This window comes from Vicia villosa, linkage group LG7, assembly GCF_029867415.1.
Source record: "Vicia villosa cultivar HV-30 ecotype Madison, WI linkage group LG7, Vvil1.0, whole genome shotgun sequence".
In the NCBI taxonomy this organism is placed as follows: Eukaryota; Viridiplantae; Streptophyta; class Magnoliopsida; order Fabales; family Fabaceae; genus Vicia; species Vicia villosa.
Genome location: NC_081186.1, coordinates 67,795,727 through 67,820,391, shown reverse-complemented (window position 1 = coordinate 67,820,391; position 24,665 = coordinate 67,795,727). Strand labels below are relative to the sequence as shown.

The window sequence follows — 24,665 nt, the reverse complement described above, 5'->3', positions numbered from 1 at the left end:
ACTAAAATGGGAAAGAACCACAACAATCATATCATCTCCTTACTATCAAACATAATCACAAAATTGTAAAAAATATATAACCATATTAACTTCCAAATCAAATTAACTGTTTAATCCAACTTTGGATTTCCCCCATTAAACATATAACTTGGTTAATTTTTACTTGTAGGAGATAAGCAATTTAGTTATGTATATACTTAAAGAGCCTTTTCATTTCAACACCAAATTTCTAGTAATTAACTAGGAAATATCTCGCAAGAGCCAAATGTCTCAACTGTGCCTATTCCATAGGAACCTGTGTCCCAAAATTATCTATATGAAAATTTATATTCAAAAGTATTATGTCAGAATGAAGATCCTGCAAGGTCACCAAGTTCTAACTCAAGGTCCAAGTTATACATAGAGATCAACAGTTAAAGCCACTGATCTACTAAACATATATAAATAGACCTCTTGAATTGAAGCATTCCTATAACTGTACAATATATTGCTATGAGCAGAACTATGCAAAAGTCAACAACTCTAGCAACTTCTGTGACTGGAAAACTCAATGATCAGCTACCAAAGCTTGGTTATCATTACCAGAGAAAATGACAAGATCGTTATGTGTGGGGATAGATGCTGTTCCACAGTCTGAGATATTACGTTGATCAACCTGGTCATCGCAAGCAAAAAAGAAAAAATGAGGGTAAAAAGATGCACACGTTATTACACTGATCTGACTAAATATATGGCGAACAAAATAAATACCTGTTCGGCTGGTACAATAGATGATTCTTGATGTCTCTTGGAAAGGTCTCTCAAAGTACCCTATAGAATATAGCATTGTCATAAAAGGAGGAACTGGTAACAATTAATTCACTAATTCACAGATGAGCGAATTTTGCTTAATGCATGTGTGTATATGTTAGTCAGTCATATGAATAAATGTACACATTAAAGAAAAGAAAACACAAACCGACAAACAATTTTTCCAAAACTAAAAGCCCTTGGAGAGAACGCCTACCTTATTTGCCCAGAATAGCCCACAAGCATTGCAAAGCGATCTTGGACCAGATGGCCCTCGTCGCATCATAGGAGTCGATTTTGAGCTTGTGCCACAATGTGTGCAGCTATTTAAACATGCAATTAAAAAAATAATGGTTAAAATCTAGTTAGAAACCTCCCTGTAAAGAGAATTTTCTTAGGGTATAAGTCTCATAATGAAAAATACATTGGCTATAAGAAAAGAACCGTAAAACAAAACTCACAAGGTTTCTGATTGACTTCCATCCTGCCCAGAATCCTGGTCTGTGGGACTATTGGCTCCATCTTGTTCCTTACCCGAAGTAAATTGACCCTTGTTTCGCTTCATCCTACATTTAAACATAAAAAACAAAAGTTTGAAATTGGCAACAAATATAATTTAAGAGCTAAAATACGAGAAACAAGATAGAGTGAAACTTAGATAACATGGAATAATTAATGAGATGAGATGATAAAACCTAAGCTTTTAGTTCATCAAAAAATGCAATGCCAAGACCTAAACAAAATATGATGAGAAGAATAACTAACATCCATTGACTTCAAGTCATTTATTATTTATTAATACAATACATACAAATATGCATACTACCAATTACATATAGTATAGACCAAGCATGTCGCACGGCAATTATCATTCCATTTTTCACTCTATCAGATATATATTATTGACATAACATGCTTCTGACATACTGATGGGGTATTCTATTACGGCATGCATTGTATTCAATTTCTTTGTATTTGAGTAAAGGAGGAAGAAACAACACGAAACTACTACTGTAAGTTTCTTGTTTACTATAGTCAGGGTCAATATTTGTTTTTATACTAGTGTTGCCAATGGCGGATGGTGGACTATGGAGGAAAGCAAAATATTTCCCGTATAAATCCGCCATAAAACGCCATGGCTTTGCCATCCTTCACAGATTGGCTATGGTGGTTGTCAAAAAAATAGCCGTAGCAATCTGCCATGGCCAGTGTTTGACACCATTGTTCTAAACAATAGGAAGCATTTGAAGAAAATGCAATGGAAAATGTTCTAATTTTGATGAAGTTGATTTTGTCACCAAGCAAAAAACTTAGAAAGCCAAAAGGAGAGAATTGCAAGAATACTGCGCTGAAAATAACACAAAACAGAGGACACCAATCGAAATTTGAAAGTGCGAAAAACTTAGATGACAAGTTTAACCAAGGCAGTTTGATTTCTTTTAGATGACAAGTTTGTTAGACCACTGTTGTTGATTCCGCCTTTATTACGGTATGCCCCTGGCCGCCTAAATTGCGACATTTGGATTGCCTTCATTGCACCCTCCAACACCTACATTATGTTGGGTTTGGAGGGGAGGATTTAGTCCCACATTGCTTAGAGATATGGCATGTGTTGTGTTTATAAGCGGGGACAATCCTCGCCTTACGAGCCGGTTTTGTAAGGTTGAGATAGGCTCAACCACAATTCTTAAGTACCTCAATTTTAATTAATGCGTAAACACAGCATAGCATAATTTAACATTAAGTTAAGATCTGATTCCTAAACAATTAAAACAGACAGGGTTCTCTATAATATAGTTGGTCTGAGTTTGCGCCAAATCAACAAAGATATAAAATTGTCACTCAACATCTGATGTTGTAAAGTCAATCTAGTAACAGGTCCAAAATTGAATTACTCAAGAGTCAAGACCCGCCAAATGTAAAATATACCATCATATTGCCACTTCCAAATGAGAAAGCAATTAAAAGCAAATATTTCTGTGATGGACAGAACCTACAAATACGGCTGGGCTAGGGCCGTAGTTGTACCAAGTCAAGCCTAAATGCCAACTTGATTCGATGTAAAATTAAATTTAAATCCCAAAACAATTGTAGGTGAGAGAAGCCTGAACCCAACACATTTCTTTGTAAAATGAAAATCAAAGGCCACACAGATCTAATGTTATTTGGTTTTTATATTAGGCCTAACACACTGTTCCACTATAAAATTTTCTTGATATATAATCCTGCTCAATTATATCATATCTACGACTTATATACAAATTGATTTACATAAAATTGGTTTTTAGAAACAAAGTGGCAAACTCATTCCCAGTCATCATTCGTAATGAATCTGACATTTAATGCAGTAAAAACTTATGCTTAGAATGCAAACAACTTTACCATATACTCAAATTTAAAATAAATCATTCTAATACTCGTAAGTTTATATTAGAAACACCGGTAGGAGAGTTATCAGACCTGAGTGCAACTTCTTGACGTACATCGTATCGAACTTTCTTATCAAAGCATCTATCTTTCCTCTTCTGCCTGAACCTGATTAATGAGGCTGCTCGCTGTGGATGACTGTATCGGGTAGGAAATTCCATTGATACCTACACCAAAACCTTAAAGTGTTAGAAATTTCCATTCAGCTCAGTGCACTTGAACATTAATCAAGTTCAATTAAGAATAATTCCATTCACCCAGAGTACAAGGCACATCAATTCACCAATTCATAAGCAGTCTATGATCGTATTACCAATCATCATCAACATATTTACTACTGCACATCAACACACCTACAAATATTGATGACCTAAGCTAGTATTTAGCAAAGTAATCACTACCTTCAATCACTCACTAGTTAGCTATAAGATTAACAGTAATCCAATGTTAAAAATATTTATAACCCAATCTAAGGCATATACAAATTACAAATGATCACCATGTTAAAAGCTCGATGTAAGAAATACAAACACTGTACATCAGTGACCCATGTTAGACGACTAGACAATGATTATCTGATCTAAGCTACCTAGTAAATTGCAAAATGATATTCACTGTAGCACCGACGAAAAGGCGTGTCATTGTCTGTATCAATGTCAGACATCGGCAACCGATACCGACATTTGTAATTAGATTCAATTTCTTCATTTTTTTCAAATTATTACGATTGTCGACGTGTCAGTGTCGGTATTATATCCGGTCTCCGTATTTCATAGAATATGAGTGCAAGTGTGTTTGAGTGAATCCTGAATAGCATTATTTTTCAAAAATTAGAAAATATACCCTCTGAGTTTGTTGAGGCACAGCATCTACATATTGTGTACCCGTACCCGTACCCGCTTGAGGCAGTTCACATCCCCCCAACAGTAACAACACCGCCTGAACCTGTAACGATGAAACCAAATGCAAATTCTCATTTTCAAATAAATTAAAAATTAGATTCAATTTCAAACAAAAAAAATTAAATTAGTTAATTATTTAGGTTAGGTCAATTACAGCATGGAAAATAAAATTGATGAAAATTATTGAACCTTCTCAGGAGTGACAGATTCAAAGACATAGACTTGACCACGGAAAGACAGCGAGAGCTGATCGGAGTTATCATTAGGTTGAAGAGACAATTCAGAGTTGGTTCCATCGCAGTGGCCGTCACCGCCGCCATCTTCGAGAGCGTTCGTGTCGTAATCAATGTGAAGGTGAACATCGGCGGCGGCATCGGGACTGGGACCGGCTTCTTTTTCTCCGGTGAGGTTCAAAGGCGGAGAGTGTTGGTACATTGGTGGTTCCATTGGAGATCAAGTGGTTCTAATGCGTTACAGAGAAGAATGGTTGAAAAATTGAAACCCTTGTCTTAGCGGAGGTTTTTGAGTTTTGTTTGAGTGAATGCGAGGGTAATGAAAAAATGTGGAGGCAACTTTAGGAGAAAAACAACATAACAAATTGAAAATTAAAAATATATAAAATTAACAAATTAGACGAAAATTCGTCAAAAATACAAAGATGAGAAAGTAATATTTGATTGTGATAGGGGTGAAAAATATAAAGAAGGAGATGGTAAAACAAAGTGCTAGTAAAAAAAAAAAAGTGGTTGTCCATTCAAAATTAGGTCAACACTGTCAACATATGATTCTGGATAGAAGATTGATGAGAAATGTGGACTTCACAATCATGGTTTACCTGATAGATTAGAAGGTCACTTGTTTGTAGGTCGACTAAGTATCGATGAATAATAAAATATTATTGATTTGACAAAATGTCATGTTCCACCAAGACACATACTATTGTCATTGTAAGAGCGAGATCCGGAGAATGTCACTCGGATCACACAAATATATAAACATAAGAGTAAGTTACAGAAATACATCAGGAACATCAGGAGTTCTAGAACGGAAATGCAACACTTTGTTTAAGCTGATAGAGGATTCAGATTATGTTAACTGATGCATAAAAAAGATGACTCGGAAGTTGTGAGAGATATTTTCTGGGTCCATCCATAATCAGTGAAGTTGTTGAATATGTTTCCTATTGTGTTGATTATGGACAACACGTACAAGACAAAAAAGCATAGGCAACCTCTATTTGAAGTAGTTGGTATGACATCAACTTGTTTACGGTGATTTCCGGTAAACAACCGCTAGTCCTCCAAACTATGAATATACTTTGGTTACTTGCAGGATCGACTAAATTGATCATAGGACATGTGTCGAAAAGTCGTCTTTTATGATAATTTGGTTCATGTTCTCTTGGGTTTTTTATTCTTTTGTAATGTGATGGTATAAATCTATGAACAACTTACGAAATAAAACTAAGTAAAGATGCAACGAAACATAAATTGGTTAGACAATAAACATAAATAAACTTCGATGAGAATGTAAAGGGAATGTAAATTGCGGATATGAAAAGACTTGACGAAAAAGTAAAGGAAATTAAAGATACTTTGATTCTGTAATAGAAATACAAACATATATAAGGTGCTGGTGTTACACGTATATTTCTCAGCGAAAACTCTTTCTCTAACGCTTGATACTTGAGTGATTTGTGAGTAATTTGTACAAAATGAACACCCTGGATCCTACTACTAAGACCCTTATTTATACTAATTTAACCCTAACGGTCTTACACTAACGAAATGCCACGTTGCCCGCATGCATGCGCTTCGAATCCCTGGGGCTCCACCTGTCCTCTTTGATTCAAACGGAACTTTTCGAATTTCAAACCTTCCCGCTTGAACCTCATTCAATTCGTGACAACGTGTTTTCCGTGAGAATGTATCACAAAACCTTAAGTTTCAATATTCTTTACATTTCGAAGACTACTCAAGGCTTCAAAGACTGCCTATCTCGATTCAGCTTCGATTTTAGGAATCTTCAACATATAACATTCTCCAAAATAGCCATTAAGCCATTCTTTCTTCGAAACTTAAATCTTTGAAGAATGTACATATCATTCGAAATCTCCAACTAACAAATTGCCCCCAATAAATGCTTATTTCGGGAAATTAAGAGAAATAGGCGTTTCTTGTCATTATGAGATTTCGATCTCTTCGTAACCCTTTGAGTACCAAGACTCTGAATAACGTCATAATCACTTATGACCTTTCTTTCAAAGATGTCTTGTCATTTTCAAAACGTCCCTTCAGGACGTGCGTTTCCAAGTCTTAACATTATTCATGATTATTACTCCTAGATACTAGAAGTAAGGCTAATAAATGTTCGACCGTCAGGTGAGTAAATCAACTGCTGACGCGTGTCTCATTAATTTTACTAATTAAAATAATAAAATAGAGATTTGAAAAGTTTTTACTAAACCTTTAAATACCAGGGCTTCACATGTTTTGGATGTTTGCCTCTTCATTCACCGTCGTTCTTTAACATCTCTAAACACAGAAACAAAACCCTTTTATTCCATCTCTATTTCTGAAGCGATTAACCATGGCGTCTTCCACTGTTCAAAACCTAACCACAGAAACCATAGACGCATGTAAGATCCAACACAAAATCTTCACCAAGATTCAATAATTTGATATTAGTTATCTTACCCTTTTTTATCAGAAACAATTGCATGTAAGATCCAACACAAAATCTTCACCAAGATTCAATAATTTGAAGATCTAAAGTCTAAATCTTAAGGGAATTTGATTTTTATCTGAATCCCTAGGAAATTTAATTTTTATCTTGAACTCTGGAATTTGACTTATATTTTGATTTTGATATTCTGTGTAAACAATGTAATATTGGGTAAACAATGTAACAATTAAAAATAATAATAATAATCATACTCCTCGTTTTTTGAATGAACCGAGATAAAATATACGCTAGTTTTAAAAATAATAAAAGTGCAGCTGTTGGGGTTTGAACTCATGTACATATAATTATACCCCTAGGTTTTTTAATCATTGAGGTGTAAAGTGGAAACTTTTCATGACGCCCTTCGTTACCTCGCTACTTTAGCTAAGGTAAAACACATTTTCGTGTCCGAGGTTAAAAGCGTTATTTGTTGTAGTGCCATCTAATAAGTTCATGGTACAAATTCCAAATCATATCAGACCATTTATTGATGACATTGTTGATGTCAAGGATTATGGAAACTGTGGGTTTAGAGTATTTTCATCGTTGCATGGATATGGATAGGATGGATGGTCAATTGTTCGTTATGACTTAAATAATGAAATTATAGATCCTAGAAGCAGTCTCAATGAGTAGTTATTTGGAGATCGCTTCTCATAAGTGAGAAAATCCTTGATGATATCATCTTTAGGTCCTCAACCACTAGAGAAATGGATGGCGTTACCAGATATGGATTATGTAATAGCAAATCCGTATAATGTCATTCTCATCTCTTTGGGTTATCCTAGTTTGCCTTTCTTTCCTATGACGACTTCACATTCACCTAATGTGTCCATTTATTGAATTGGAGGGCTCTCTTCGGTATATATATGAGTGATACAAGGTTGCTTATGAATCTCATGAGGAGAAGGCTCGTCAAGTGGAGGAGCATCATAAAGATGCATAGTCCTTGAAAGATCTAATAGACGGGGTGGATAGCCGGAAGCGGGTAATATGTGATGTGTCTGGAGTCCATGAGTGAGTAAGGGAGCAAGCGAGGAATTTCTTCCTTGACTCTATGATTACTAACGAGGTGTTGGACCCTTTCAGTTCTGCTCCCGGGGTGACTCAAGGAAATGGTCTCGGTACCTCAGTTTTCAATGCCTCAGCTTGATTTTCTTTTTGCTTTGTTCTATTTATTCTCTGCAATGATTTCAACACCTTTGTCCTTTGATGTATTAATTTTAATATTTAATAAAATATTTACCTTGGTATTTTGAGTATTGTTAGTAGGGGTGGCAAACGGGCATGCCCGCCCCGCAAAAGCCCGCGAAAAAACGGGGCGGGACGGGCTTTTTTAAGAGTGCGGGTCTAAAACCTTGCCCCGCCCCGCAAAAAAGTGAGGGCGGGGCGGGGAAAGCCCGCGGGCATTCGGCTTTTTAGGCCTAAAAATAGTGAAATTCTATAAAAAAACAAATGCCCGCAAAAGCCCACAAAAAAACGGGGCGGGCACATTAAAGAGAGCGGGCCTAAAACCTTGCCCCGCCCCGCGAAAAAGTGCGAGTAAAACGGGCTTTCCCCGCGGGCGGGGCCCGTTTTGCCACCCCTAATTATTAGCCTTAGAGCTTTGATTTATCGTTAATGTTATTCACGACTTGTTCCAACTTAGGGCTTGCTTTCTTTATCTGCAAAGTCTTCATTGACTCTTAGAAGGTGTCTAGATTTACATATATATGTTGATAAGTGTTTGGGAGGTCGGTTGCTTCGGGGATTGTAGCTTGTCATCGTCTGTGGATCTCTTGGGTTCTTCGAATTGCTCTATCTAACGTTTCGACATGGCATGCCTTGATAGACGGGGTTAAGATTCCACGACCTTCTTCTACCTCATGAGTGGATATCTACCTAAAGTAGATTTGGGACTCCTCTAATAATAGACATGGCCTGAGAGTTGAACTCATTTGAGCTCGGAACGATGATTGGGCGCCAAAAGCGCTCGTTAATAAGCACATCCCATCTTTCTTTGAGAATATCAGTATTCCGATATATATATATATATATATATATATATATATATATATATATATATATATATATATTCAAAATGACAATTAAAAAGAGAAAGTACTAATTATTCACATGTAGGCCACTAAACCATATGAATGCCGCCCATGATATCATGAGAGTTGATTATCTTTTTATATATAAACTTTGGAACTCTCTCCATAGTGCTCAGTTTATAAAATATTACATAGGCAAATAAAAGTAGATAGAGCAATTATAGTAAGTTGCTAAATGGTTTGTATTTGTACCACCCATCGAGGAAGAAATATGATTGGACTTTAAACGGGAATGGATTTCCTGTGTAGCCAATCTTCGTCAAAGAAGATTAACTCATTTGACTCATATATTAAGAGATTGCAGGTTCAATTTCTACTGTTAGACAACAAGCCTATTGGGCCTTAGGTTCTCTTCTTTTGGGCTTAGGTATGTTAGGTTAAGCCCACTATGGATCCACATATATAGTTGGTGTCCAACCCAATATGGTAATTAAGCTGAGCGGGAAACTATTTCCAATTTCAATTTCATTTGCTTCTGGTTTTTTTCTGCATTTCATTCATTAACAAGATGAATCACCATCATCTTGTATTATGGTATCAGTAGACCAAATCACCATTCCTCTTTCACCTGCATCTTTCGCTTCCGCAACACAAAAATTTGCTTTCATTTTCTTCAACCTTCATCCATGGCTTCCGATCAAGATTCCGATCACGATTCCGAAATCCCTTCGTCACCCAAAACCAAAATCACAGACCCAACCCTAAACCCTAGAAACCCCTACTACCTCCATCCTGGAGAAAATCCCGGCGCTACCATCGTTTCCCCTCCTCTTGACGACAACAATTATCACAATTGGAGCAAAGCGATGCGTAGGGCTCTCACATCCAAGAACAAACTCTCCTTCATCAATGGTCGAATCAAGAAACCCCCTCTGAATGATGAAAGCTACGAACTTTGGGAACGCGCCAACAGCATGGTGCTCTCTTGGATCAATCGGACATTATCGCCTCACATCGCTCAGAGCACAATCTGCTTCGATTCCGCCTTCGATCTCTGGGAAGACCTTCGTGAAAGATTCACCAAAGGTAATCACTTTCGCTTCTCAGACCTTCTTCGTGAAATACACTCTATTCAACAGGGCGATCGCACTTTGTCTGCATATTTCACTGCCCTCAAAATCCTATGGGATGAATTAGAAGATCTTCGACCTATCCCGGCTTGCGTTTGCCCCATTCCTTGCACCTGTGACCTAGCCCGTGCAGTTCGTCATTACAAACATATGGAATATGTTACATGTTTCTTGAAAGGATTGAACGATAGTTATCACAATATCCGCACCCAAATCTTGCTTCTCGATCCACTCCCTAGCATTAGCAAGATATACTCCTTAATTGCTCAGCAACAAGTCACTCCTTCTGCAGCATCCCCTACCATTCTTGCTGTAACCGGTACCAATGCCAAACCTAAACCTAAAACCAATTCCAAAACTACAATGGTGTGCACTAACTGCCAGAAAACCAATCACACCATTGATACATGTTACTTCAAACATGGCTTTCCACCAGGTTACAGAAACAATAATCCCAAGAATCCTTCTGATAACAAAGCTGCACAGAATCCGTCCAAGGACATAGGAATATCAAAGGAAGATTACAAGCACCTGGTGCATCTCCTACAGCAATCACGCAAAGCCACCCAACCTTCCACAACAAACACAACTGAAAATTCTGGAACATCTCTCATTTCAGGTATTACTCAAACAGGTAGTATTTTTAATAACCCTTCTATGTGGATTTTAGACTCTGGCGCCTCTCACCATGTATGCCCATTCATTCATTGCTTTTCCAACATAACATCTATATCACCCATTTCTATTAACCTGCCTAATAACACTACTTTATCTGCACATTATTATGGCACTATAACATTTGATAACTGCTTTCAATTAACAAATGTATATTACATACCTGAATTTAGATTTAGCCTCCTTTCTATTTCAAAACTGTGTAGCAATCCCAGATACATCATCTCCTTCTCACACAATTCTTGTATCATTCAGGATGTGTGTACCAAGGAGAGGATTGGACCTGTGACACAAATACATAACCTGTACATTCTGCACAGAACACCTCTCAGTACTACTGCATCTTTTAATGACTTACAACACTCCACCATTTCTATCAATTCCACCGTTTCTAGTAAAAACAATACCTTATGGCACAATAGATTAGGCCACCCTTCTGTGGATGTTTTACATAATATGTCTCAACAATTTGAGGACATTTCTTTTCATAAAACTACTGCTTGTAATGCTTGCCATCTATCCAAACAATGCAAACTTGTTTTTCCTTCAAGTAATTCTGTTTCTTATCATTGCTTTGATTTAATACATATGGACATATGGGGCCCTATATCTATACCTTCATTAGATAACTTCAAATATTTTCTTACTATAGTAGATGATCACTCTAGATATACATGGACTTTACTCATGCATTCTAAATCTGAAACCCGTGTTCATATCAAAAATTTTATTGCATATTGTCACACACAATTTAAATGTACCATTAAAACCATTAGAAGTGATAATGGGACAGAATTCCTCATGCCCTCATACTACTCCTCTCTAGGCATTATACACCAAAGGAGTTGTGTTGAAACACCTCAACAAAACTCCATTGTTGAAAGAAAACATAGGCATCTGCTTCATATGACTCGTGCACTCCTTTTTCATGCTAATTTGCCAAAAAGCTTCTGGTCATATGCCTTATGCCATGCTACTTACCTCATTAATAGGCTGACCATGTTAGAACAAGATTTGTTCTTATCAATTATCTTAGTTTTGATGATAACAATAATATGAATTTTGCTTAAGATAATATGGTACTCTAATCCAATGCAATTTCCCTTTCAGGAAATATATAAAGAGTACGCATAATTCAGCGCTCAGAAGTTGTGTCTCAAATGGTTCAGCATGCAACATCAGAACATGGTCTGGCAAGACATCAGAAGATGGTCGAAGCAGAATCAGAACATGGGTCTATGGAAGCATCAGAAGAACATGAGATCAGAAGCACTGAAGATCAGAAGATGGTATCACGCTCAGAAGCACTTCAAGATCAGAAGATGCTATGCACCAAGCTGTTTGACTCTGATGATATTCAAACGTCGTATTCACAAACATCAGATCAGAAGGAAGTACACGTGGCAGACTACGCTGACTGACAAAAGGAACGTTAAAGCTACTAAAGGCAACGTCAGTAGACACAGCGTGAACAAGGCTCGAGGTAGTTGACAAAAGCGTATAACATTAAATGCATTGCTGTACGGAACACGCAAAGCATTAAATGCACTCAACGGTCATCTTCTCAACGCCTATAAATATGAAGTTCTGATGAGAAGCAAGGTTACCAATTCTTAACAACTCTAAACGAAAATAAACTTGCTGAAACGCTATTCAATCAAAGCTCAGAATCTTCATCAACTCACTACATTGCTGTTGTAATATCTTAGTGAGATTAAGCTTAAACTGTAAGAGAAATATCACAGTTGTGATTATCGCTTTTAAGAAGCATTTGTAAACTCTTGAATTGAGTACATTAAGTTGTAAGGAACTAGAGTGATCGTGTGATCAGTATACTCTAGGAAGTCTTGGCAGTTGGCTGAGCAGTTTGTAACTAGAGTGATCAGGTTGATCAGAATACTCTAGAGGAAGTCTTAGGAGTGAACTAAGCCTAGAGTGATCGTGTTGATCAGTAGACTCTAGAAAAGTCTTAGGAGTGAACTAAGCAGTTGTTCCTGGAGTGATCAGTGTGTGATCAGAAGACTCTGGAAGACTTAGTTGCGGACTAAGTGGAAAACCATTGTAATCCGTGCGATTAGTGGATTAAATCCTCAGTTGAGGTAAATCATCTCTGCGGGGGTGGACTGGAGTAGCTTCGTTAACAGCGAACCAGGATAAAAATAATTGTGCAATTTATTTTTATCGTCCAAGATTTAAAGTCACACTTATTCAATCCCCCCCCTTTCTAAGTGTTTTTCTATCCTTCAATTGGCATCAGAGCGCCGGTTCTAAGGTGCAAGCACTTAACCGTGTTTAGAAAAGATTCAGGAAGAGAAAAACGCTTCAGTAAAAGATGGTTGATGAAAGTGAAAAGACTACACCTACACCTGCATCTACATCTGGCTCTGCTGAGCAATACAACGGTAACAATGGTTATACTAGACCGCCGGTATTTGATGGTGAAAACTTTGAATACTGGAAAGATAAACTAGAAAGTTACTTTCTGGGTCTAGATGGTGATCTATGGGATCTTCTGATGGATGGTTACAAACATCCAGTAAATGCCAGTGGCGCAAAGCTGTCAAGGCAAGAAATGAATGATGATCAAAAGAAGCTTTTCAGGAATCATCATAAATGCAGAACTGTTTTGCTGAATGCTATCTCTCATGCTGAGTATGAGAAGATATCTAACAGGGAAACGGCCTATGACATATATGAGTCCTTGAAAATGACTCATGAAGGAAATGCTCAAGTCAAGGAGACTAAAGCTCTAGCCTTAATCCAGAAGTATGAAGCCTTCAAGATGGAGGATGATGAAGACATTGAAAAGATGTTTTCGAGATTTCAAACTCTGACTGCTGGATTGAGAGTTCTTGACAAAGGATACACCAAGGCTGATCATGTAAAGAAGATCATCAGAAGCTTACCCAGAAGATGGGGTCCGATGGTGACTGCATTCAAGATTGCAAAGAATCTGAATGAAGTTTCTCTGGAAGAGCTGATCAGTGCCTTGAGAAGCCATGAGATTGAGCTGGATGCAAATGAGCCTCAAAAGAAAGGTAAGTCTATTGCATTAAAATCAAATATCAAGAAATGCACTAACGCTTTTCAGGCCAAAGAAGAAGATCCTGAAGAATCAGAATCTGAAGAAGAAGATGAACTGTCCATGATTTCCAGAAGGCTAAATCAACTCTGGAAGACCAAGCAAAGGAAGTTCAGAGGCTTCAGAAGTTCAAGGAAATTTGAACGTGGAGAATCTTCTGATGAAAGAAGATTTGACAAGAAGAAGGTCATGTGCTATGAATGCAATGAGCCTGGACACTACAAGAATGAATGTCCAAATCTTCAGAAGGAAAGTCCCAAGAAAAAGTTTCATAAGAAGAAAGGTCTTATGGCAACCTGGGATGAGTCAGAAGATGATTCAGAAGATGAGCAGGCCAACTGTGCGCTGATGGCTACAGAAGATGACGGATCAGAATCTACATCAGAATCAGATTCTGAAGAGGTATTTTCTGAACTTACTAGAGATGAGTTAGTTTCCGGATTAACTGAACTTCTGGAACTCAAGTCTCAGATCAGTCTCAAATACAAAAAGCTGAAAAAGCAATTTGAATTTGAAACAAAGAAGCTTGAGTTGGAGAATTCTGAATTAAAAGAAAAACTTTTAAAATTATCCAATAATGTTGGATCTCCTTCTAATTCAGAAAAATCCACTCCTAGTCTAAACCATATTCTGAAAGAATATGATTTAAGTTTCAGGAAGTTCTTATCTAGAAGTATTGGCAGAAGTCAGCTAGCTTCTATGATATATGCTGTGTCTGGAAACAAAAGAGTCGGCATTGGCTATGAGGGTGAAATCCCATACAAACTTGAACCTGTTGATGAGATGAAAATCACATACAAGCCATTGTATGATCAGTTCAAGTATGGCCACTCACATGATATTAGGCACACTTCACATGCACAAAGTTTTCACATTACACACACTAAGAAGCATGTGACACAACCTAGGAAATATCATGAAACTCACATTAAGAATTATCATGCTGTTCCTCCTATTGCTTATAATGTAAAACCCAAGTTCAATCAGAACTTGAGAAAATCTAACAAGAAAGGACCCAAGAAGATGTGGGTACCAAAGAAAAAGATTATTTCTTTTGCAGATTCTCTTGATAACAAAGAAGACAACATTCAACATGACATGACACCTGGATTCAAGTTGGTCTCAACACTTGAAGGGAAGAAAGATTGTTTTTCAAGTTCTGGTTCTTAAATCTATTGAAGAAACTATGTTTGTAGGATTTCAGAAAAGAAAGTTTATTAGTCTTGGAACCATCTGTTTTGTTTGTCTCTAAAGCATTGATGTTTCATTCTTGATTATTCTGAATGCTCTAAATGCTACAGAATATACAACATTGAAACATTGATTGTGGACAAATCAATAAACATCTGTTTTGATGATAAACTTGTTTCTAATGAAACAAAGAGCTTAAGAATTTCTGCAGATACAGTTTTGTCTTATCAGAAGCTGCAGAACAAAGAAGTAAACCTCCAGAAGCTGTGTATATCAGAAGTAATGGATCAGAAGATCATTCAGACTTATATCAGCACACTTCAGAAGGAGTATTTCCAGAAGAGAAACCTGATCAACTCAGAAGCAGTGATCAGAATCTGAAGGCATAAAATCTCTCTGATATTTACAGCTGTCATCTATTATCTGATGATGAAGACGTATCTGTACGGTTAGTACAAAGCGTGCAGTTGAAAAGACGCCGACCTAGGTAACTGTATTAAATCATTTCATTTACTGTATTCTCTCTCCTAATGTCATTTCTCATTAAATGCATAATGATTTCTTTTTAAATCTTTTAAATAACCCGCTTCATCTTCATTCCCACTTTTTCTCTCTTTCTCTCTCTTTTGTGCATTCACCTTGTTGCATCTCTCTTCAAACCCTAGTTCTTGATTTGATCTCAAAGCATTATCATAATGAATCCATCTTCTCGTTCATCAATCTCTAAAGATAGTATCACTTCCACACAGAACCGTTTAAGCAAAAATGATGCTCCGTTGAAAACATGCTTAATACCCACGAAAGAACTGGAAGTTCTATGTGAATCGGCTGTGGACGTCAACAACCTTAAGGCAAATGGCTTTCAGTGTGATGCAAGAATCTTTGAGCAAGGATGGTCTAAATATCTTGATAGATTGGTTGGTCCAATTTATCCTGAACTTGTAAAGGAGTTTTGGGTACATGCAACAGTTACCCCAACTGCCATCATCTCATTCGTGCTAGGGCATGAAGTGACTATCACTGAGAAACTCATCAGAAAGCTGTACAATCTTGATGATAAAGAAGGTTGGTCTGAGTTTCAACCCCATACTGTTGACTGGACTTTAGTTGAAAAACAAATCTCTACGGTTGTTGGAACTGACTCTGCTTTTACGGGCAACTTAAAGCCTTTTTATAAAGTATGGGCTGAGATTATTCTGGGTTCTCTTCACCATAGAAAAAAGATGCGCTGCTCCTCCAACATCAGTCCGACTCACAAGTATACTCTTTTCTGCATTGGCAAAAAGATAGAGATCAACATCTCTCATATTCTATTTGAGAATCTGAAAACCTCTATCTTTGAGTCAAGAGAAGATGAAAGGGCGAAGTACCCTCATATTCCAAGAACAACCATTCCTTTCGGAAGGATGATTTCAGACATTCTGATTGAAAGCAAAGTGGTGGACTCCATCAGAAATCGTAATGCCTCGCATTTTCTTGGAGTAACTCAAGGTCCCATCTTCAATGGTGTTGATCTGTTCGGACTGGAAGTCATTAAGAATGTACCTGTTATGTGCACAAGCTTTCCTGACATTCTGTCTAGAAGAATTGCTGTTAAAGGGTTCATCTCTCTGTTTCATAAAGAACTTGATCAAGTTGTCAAGTTTTACTTGGAAGATTGCGTGAGGAAGCAATCAGATGTTGATCCTGCTTGGATCCGTGGCAGAGTACTTCCGTCTAAAGAGGATATTCTGAAGAAGGATAAGAAGGAACGACAGGCGAGGTTAAAAAGAAAGGCTGAAGAAGATGAGGCTGAAAGAGCCAAGAAGTTAAGGGTCACCTATGATCCTGACAAGGTGGGATCTTCTGAATACAGAAATAAGAGGATCAGAGACTCCCTACACAGAACCAGATCTTCAAGGCAGGTTTATACTCCACCTCCTTCTGTCCCTAAACCTTCTCCCCAATCACCTCCTTCCGGACCAAAAGTAAACTTCACTTACAAAATCCTTCTCCATCATCCTTCTCCTCTCCCATTCTAAACCCCACACCGTTGAGCATTCTTCCACCAACTCCTTCTGATAATTTCCCCTCACCAATTCCCTTTACAAATACTCCACCCTCTCCTCAATCCATCCCATCTGACACTCCAACCTCATCAATCATTCTCTCAGATATCCCCTCCTCCTCAACCACCGCACCTCCACCTTCTATATCTCATCCATTACCTACCAGAAAATCCCAACCCTACTGCCTTCTCTATCCTGACTACAAATTCACCTTCAATCCGCCTGAACCTGAACCTTCTACATACCTGGAACTCTTCAGACATGAGGTGATTAGCAGTCTAGACCTTCTGAAGGATGCATTCCTAAATGGTCTGGATGATGTTTCTACAAGAAATCTCTGGAGAAGATTTCGCACGGATTTTCAAGTAGAAGCAATGGGAGTTCAGAAAAGACTAGTGGCTGCTGCCCCTGGTTACCCTGGTTACCTTCTGGAGGAAGATAATGGTATATACTACCATCCTCTCAGAAATTGTGTTGCTGCTGAGGAGAAGCCCTTTGTGGATGAATTGGAAGTATTGAGTCTGGCTGCTGCAATGGAAGCAAACCCATGCAGGGACATGGTTCTCTGGATTCCTGAGTATCCTGTTCTGCTTGGAGACTTCAAGACCTTATTTGACTTTCTGAGGGAAAACCCTTCTAAGAAAGACCCTAGCTTGGTCATTCCAGAAGTTGTTGACCCTCCAGAAGCTGAAGGTCCCTCGGCTCCAAGGAACCTAGCTGCCATTCTTCAGGCACTTGAGAATGGAGACTCGGAAATTCCTGCTGCAGAGTATGGAGATGCTTCTATGCAAGAAGCAGATGCTGAAGATCATGTTGCTGAATCAGACCCTGTTAAGGATATCCCAGCAAATGATACTTCTATGGAAGCTGCAGATCAACATGCCATTCCTGTGGTTGAAAGCGGTGAAGCTTCCTCTGGTGAACCTTCTCGTCTTGCAAGGACTCTAGAAGAAATTCAGAGGAGACAGGATGAGCAAAGCTCACTCAATGAGAAGTATGATGCTTTCATTGAGAGGCAAGAAGGACACAACAACGATGTTAAACAGATGCTGGCCAAGATCTTGTCAAGACTAGGGCCATCTTAGATTGAGTCTATGTTGTTTCTTTCTTTTCTTTGCATCTGTTTTGTTTCTGTGCATCTGATTTTTTTTCATCCTGTACTTTTGTTCCCTCTGGTTGAACCTTAATGAAATCATCTTCTTCCTCCATGTGTTCTGTTCTATTCATCTGAATCTTTTCTATTTTTTGATGATATGACAAAAAGGGGGAGAAATACTGTGATAAATGATTTGATTTAATCAGTTGCATTAACTAACAAGAACTGCAAGTTCTATATGGTTTAAGTGTTTTGCAGGTACAAAGAAGTGAAGTGAATCTTCAGAAGCAAACACTAGAAGCAAAACCATAAGAAGCGTTATTCTGTAAAAGGAATAAGCTCTTGGAAACTGAAGCAAGCTGAATGCTGTCAAGCTTCAGAGATCAGAAGCAAGAAAGAAGAATGAATCAGAAGCACTGATAATAGAATTTGAATATATTGTCTATCCTGTTTTGACAAAATTCTATTTGCTCTGATACATATAATGTTATGGCTCTGATACATTATTTGCTCTGATACATTATATCAGCCTATATGGCTCTGATACATATAATGTGTTCAAACATACATTTTATGTTCTAACTCGTTCATGCTGACTTTTGTCGTTTAGTTTTTGTTCTGTAACATTTCAGGATGTAGAGATGCTCTGATGATGCTCTGGTACATTCAACAATGTTCTGATACAAATCTAGCATGAAGTGATGATTGGTAGACATTCAAAGTTCTGAAGCTATCCGAGGGAAGCAGAAATCAGAAGATGTGAATGTTCTAAAAGATCCAGAAATTCAAGTTCTGAAGCTGTCCTGAATGGAAGCAGAAGTCAGAAGCTGTGAATGTTCTGAAGATCAAAGAAATTCAAGTTCTGAAGCTGTCCACGATGGAAGCAGGAATCAGAAGCTGTGAGTGTTCTAAGGATCTAAAGAAATTCAAGTTCTGAAGCTGTCCAATGGAAGCAGAAGTCAGAAGCTATGAATTCTCTGAAGGCAGAAGCTTATATGATCGTCTCTACCGAAATAATCAGGGAAGTCTTTTATCAAAGTTCTTCGAGTATTTATTTCAGGGGGAGATTATTTATCTCAGGGGGAGATTGTTAATCTCAGGGGGAGACATATTCATATGCTTATGCTATAACTGTGTAATTTGTCTTTTGCCGTCTACTCTTTCTGATCGCAAATTCATATCATTTATATATGTTTTTGTCATCATCAAAAAGGGGGAGATTGTTAGAACAAGATTTGTTCTTATCAATTATCTTAGTTTTGATGATAACAATAATATGAATTTTGCTTAAGATAATATGGTACTCTAATCCAATGCAATTTCCCTTTCAGGAAATATATAAAGAGTACGCATAATTCAGCGCTCAGAAGTTGTGTCTCAAATGGTTCAGCATGCAACATCAGAACATGGTCTGGCAAGACATCAGAAGATGGTCGAAGCAGAATCAGAACATGGGTCTATGGAAGCATCAGAAGAACATGAGATCAGAAGCACTGAAGATCAGAAGATGGTATCACGCTCAGAAGCACTTCAAGATCAGAAGATGCTATGCACCAAGCTGTTTGACTCTGATGATATTCAAACGTCGTATTCACAAACATCAGATCAGAAGGAAGTACACGTGGCAGACTACGCTGACTAACAAAAGGAACGTTAAAGCTACTAAAGGCAACGTCAGTAGACACAGCGTGAACAAGGCTCGAGGTAGTTGACAAAAGCGTATAACATTAAATGCATTGCTGTACGGAACACGCAAAGCATTAAATGCACTCAACGGTCATCTTCTCAACGCCTATAAATATGAAGTTCTGATGAGAAGCAAGGTTACCAATTCTTAACAACTCTGAACGAAAATAAACTTGCTGAAACGCTATTCAATCAAAGCTCAGAATCTTCATCAACTCACTACATTGCTGTTGTAGTATCTTAGTGAGATTAAGCTTAAACTGTAAGAGAAATATCACAGTTGTGATTATCGCTTTTAAGAAGCATTTGTAAACTCTTGAATTGAGTACATTAAGTTGTAAGGAACTAGAGTGATCGTGTGATCAGTATACTCTAGGAAGTCTTGGCAGTTGGCTGAGCAGTTTGTAACTAGAGTGATCAGGTTGATCAGAATACTCTAGAGGAAGTCTTAGGAGTGAACTAAGCCTAGAGTGATCGTGTTGATCAGTAGACTCTAGAAAAGTCTTAGGAGTGAACTAAGCAGTTGTTCCTGGAGTGATCAGTGTGTGATCAGAAGACTCTGGAAGACTTAGTTGCGGACTAAGTGGAAAACCATTGTAATCCGTGCGATTAGTGGATTAAATCCTCAGTTGAGGTAAATCATCTCTGCGGGGGTGGACTGGAGTAGCTTCGTTAACAGCGAACCAGGATAAAAATAATTGTGCAATTTATTTTTATCGTCCAAGATTTAAAGTCACACTTATTCAATCCCCCCCCCTTTCTAAGTGTTTTTCTATCCTTCAGACCACACCTGTTTTACAAAACAAAACACCTTACAGCCTTCTTTTCAATACTCCTCCTACATTCAACAACCTTAGAACATTTGGTTGTCTTGCCTATGCTAGCACATTACAAAGACAAAGGGATAAATTAGACCCTAGGGCTTCTAAATGTGTTTTCTTAGGATTTACATTAGGCATCAAAGGATACCTTCTATTTGATCTCCAATCTAGAAAAATTTTTAATTCTAGGAACTGTGTTTTTTATGAAACAATCTTCCCATATACACCATACATTACATCTGTCCAAACCAACAATGACCAACAAATCAGTGACAATGATACCACCACCATCCCCTTTCTTTTTGACTTCCCTTCCACCCCTACCACACCTGAACCAAACTCACACACAACTACTACTAATAACCTCACACCCAGCCCTGACAGTGCCAAATTCACTACAAATTCTCCCCTCATTACTGACCCTGCCAATACATCCCCCACTAACATTATTAACAATACCCCTAATACTGAACACACAGGACAATCTTCCCAACAAACTCATAATGACAATGAACCTCCTGGTACTGATAACACCAACCCTGACCCCGTCATTCCTCAGATAAGAAAATCAAATAGAGCTAAATCTGCCCCTGCACACCTTAAGGACTTCATTTGCAATAATTACTCTACCAATGCTATATATGATATATCTGATTTCATTTCATACACATCTATTTCTCCTGCATATTTCAATTTTGTATCTGCCATTTCTGTTTCTTGTGACCCTACTTCATATAAGCAAGCCAGCCATCATTCTCATTGGAACAAAGCCATGAATGATGAGCTGCAAGCTTTAACCAACAACAAAACTTGGCAATTCATGCCACTGCCACCAGGTAAGAAGTGCATAGGTTGCAAGTGGGTCTATAAGACAAAATACAAATCCGATGGTACTTTAGAGAGACACAAGGCCAGGTTAGTTGCTCAAGGTTTCACTCAAATCCAAGGTATTGACTATTTCGAAACTTATTCACCTGTCATCAAACTCACAACTGTAAGACTTGTCCTTGCTCTTGCTTCTTCTTTAAACATGCACCTTTTCCAATTAGATGTTCACAATGCTTTTCTACATGGAGAATTGAATGAGGAGGTGTATATGTCTCTTCCTAAGGGCATTACACCATCATATCCTAATCAAGTCTGCAGATTACTAAAATCTATTTATGGTTTAAAACAGTCCAGTAGACTATGGTTTCAAAAATTGTCTACAGTCCTTTTGAAAAACCATTTTACACAATGTTCTTCAGATCACTCATTGTTTATTAACCATTCTGATAATAACATTACTTTTGTGCTCATTTATGTTGATGACCTTCTTATTGCAGGCACCAATATCACCATAATTGATCACACAAAGGCATTACTCAATAAGCACTTTCATATTAAAGACCTGGGAATTCTGCGATACTTCCTTGGCCTGGAGATTGCCCGCAACAAAACGGGAATACACATCAACCAACGCAAATACACACTCGATCTGTTGTCACAAGCTGGACTTCTTGGATGCAAACCTGCCTCCACACCAATGACCCGTGACACAAGACTCAACACAACAGACGGCACTCCTCTTTCAGAACCCACCAAATATAGACGACTCATTGGCCAGCTGATTTACTTATTAAACACGCGGCCTGACATTTCCTACGCTGTACAACAACTCAGTCAACATATGTCCAACCCAACAGATTTGCACTTCAACAGTGCCCTCCGTGTTCTGCGTTATCTCAAAGGTTCTCCAGCACAAGGTCTCTTCTTCCCCAGCAACTCTCCACTACAATTAAAAGCATTCTCCGACTCTGACTGGGCCACCTGCCCTGAGACAAGAAAATCCATCACAGGATTCTGTATATACTTAGGCTCTTCTCTCATTTCTTGGAAATCCAAGAAGCAACCAACCATATCTCGCAGTTCAACCGAAGCTGAATATCGCTCTATGGCCTCAACCGTATGCGAACTTCAATGGTTAACCAATCTTCTACAAGAACTCCACATCAAATTCAAAACTCCAGCTACACTCTATTGTGATAATGCCTCTGCAATCCACATTGCCAGCAACTCCTCTTTCCACGAACGGACGAAACACATTGAAATCGACTGCCACATTGTTCGCGAAAAACTTCAACAACAACTTTTTCAGTTACTCCCGGTGTCTTCATCACAACAGCTTGCAGACCTTTTTACAAAGCCTTTGGATCCTTCTGTTTTTAAAACAAACATTTGTAAACTTGGGCTACATACAATATATCCTCAAGTTTATGGGGGGTGTTAGACAACAAGCCTATTGGGCCTTAGGTTCTCTTCTTTTGGGCTTAGGTATGTTAGGTTAAGCCCACTATGGATCCACATATATAGTTGGTGTCCAACCCAATATGGTAATTAAGCTGAGCGGGAAACTATTTCCAATTTCAATTTCATTTGCTTCTGGTTTTTTTCTGCATTTCATTCATTAACAAGATGAATCACCATCATCTTGTATTATCTACTATTCAATGTGTTCTTTAAGTCTTAAAGTTTACTCTTGATTGGGTGAGTCTTTAGAGTTTAATCCATCTAAACTTTTATTAAAAAAAGTATTTTTATCTAATTTATTAACTCCTACTTAAATTATTAAATTTTATATATATATATATATATATATATATATATATATATATATATATATATATATATATATATATATATATATATATATATATATATATATATATATATATATATATATATATATATATATATATTTCCTCCGTCCCACAATGAGTGACCCATTTAGAATAAAATAATGTTCTAAAATGAATGATCTATTTTAATTTCCAATACAACTTTTTTCAATTCTACCATCTAATTAATAAAAAGTTTACCATCTCTAATGCATGATAAGGATACTAGTAAAAACAATATTTTCTCTTTTTTTTTTTTACACTTTTTTAATTTATGTAAAATGATGTGTTGGGTCACTTATTGTAGAACGAAGTGGTGAGTATTTTATAGTAGCAACAATGGGCACACAGAATCTAAGTAGCATGATTTCCGCAAACACACATCTCTCTCGTTCATATATATATATATATATATATATATATATATATATATATATATATATATATATATATATATATATATATATATATATATATATATTATAATTTATAATATTATGTTAAGTGTACGTTACAATTAGCCTTATTAAAATTGCATTAAATGTCATTGATTTTCACCTTTTTAAATAAAAAAAGGTTATTTTCAAACAAATTCTAATGGATTTGATACATACAATTGGTAGAATAAAATACACATTTTATAATTTTGCAAATTGAATTTATAGTAGATAAAAAATAACCGTTTATACTGTATCTTCATCATTTAAGTTGGGTTACCGTCGAGTTGTATGCCTATGAATTCTTCATCTGAAATCTATTTTAGAGTTTTTCTCATTGCCTCGGTTGGGAGGTCTTGTTTGTCATCCGTCGTAGTTTTGTCCAAAAACAAATTGAAAATCGCCGCACTGAGGTCCGGATGATTATGGTTGGGGGTTGTGAACCTTCTAGCTTTCCTCTCCCGCTAAAAGAATAGTTGCAATTGTATCTTTCAACAATATTTCATGTATTGAGCGAGCTCCAAATAGGTCGGCGTGGATGATAATTCGTTCGTCGTAGATGTTGTGATCCTTCTTCTAGTTGATGGTAGAGCAACAATGTCGGGTGTCGCGAAGAAATCTCTTCTTATGATGTAGATGCAAACACTTTCGCGGGGGACGTATCAAATGAGAACTTTGGTTATTATGAGAATTGAGAACTTTTAATAATAACCATACGATTTAAATTCAATGTCTTAGATTTCACTCAAATTTTAAGATACAATAATTAATAGATAGATTTTGACTTAAATACATATCACATAAATGCATATCTGATCATTGATTTTAAATCGTATGGTTGTTATTAAAAGTTCTCAGTTCTCATAATAACCAAAATTCTCATTTGATACGTCCTCATATATATATATATATATATATATATATATATATATATATATATATATATATATATATATATATATAT

The 24,665-nt window shown here is 37.2% G+C and overlaps 1 protein-coding gene across 1 annotated transcript; it reads right to left on the bottom strand.

The window, feature by feature from the left end:
* Positions 1–260: 260 nt before the first annotated feature.
* Positions 261–4,691, bottom strand: LOC131620677 (GATA transcription factor 25). Its single transcript, XM_058891814.1, has 7 exons — positions 4,308–4,691; positions 4,060–4,161; positions 3,250–3,383; positions 1,251–1,355; positions 1,007–1,112; positions 751–810; positions 261–655 (listed from the first exon to the last, which is right to left on the bottom strand). The coding sequence occupies exons 1-7, from the start codon at positions 4,563–4,565 to the stop codon at positions 548–550; spliced, it is 873 nt and encodes a 290-aa protein (XP_058747797.1). The 5' UTR covers positions 4,566–4,691; the 3' UTR covers positions 261–547.
* Between the last annotated feature and the right edge of the window lie 19,974 nt (positions 4,692–24,665).

What these genes read in the sequence shown, in the direction of transcription:
- LOC131620677 (XM_058891814.1), bottom strand. Translation starts at nt 4,565, where the DNA reads ATGGAACCACCAATGTACCAACACTCTCCGCCTTTGAACCTCACCGGA. An exon ending in CGTCAAGAAGTTGCACTCAG is followed by an intron (nt 1,356 to 3,249) that starts GTCTGATAACTC and finishes GTTTAAATGTAG; the next exon opens with GATGAAGCGAAACAAGGGTC. An exon ending in CTATTGTACCAGCCGAACAG is followed by an intron (nt 656 to 750) that starts GTATTTATTTTG and finishes TGCGATGACCAG; the next exon opens with GTTGATCAACGTAATATCTC.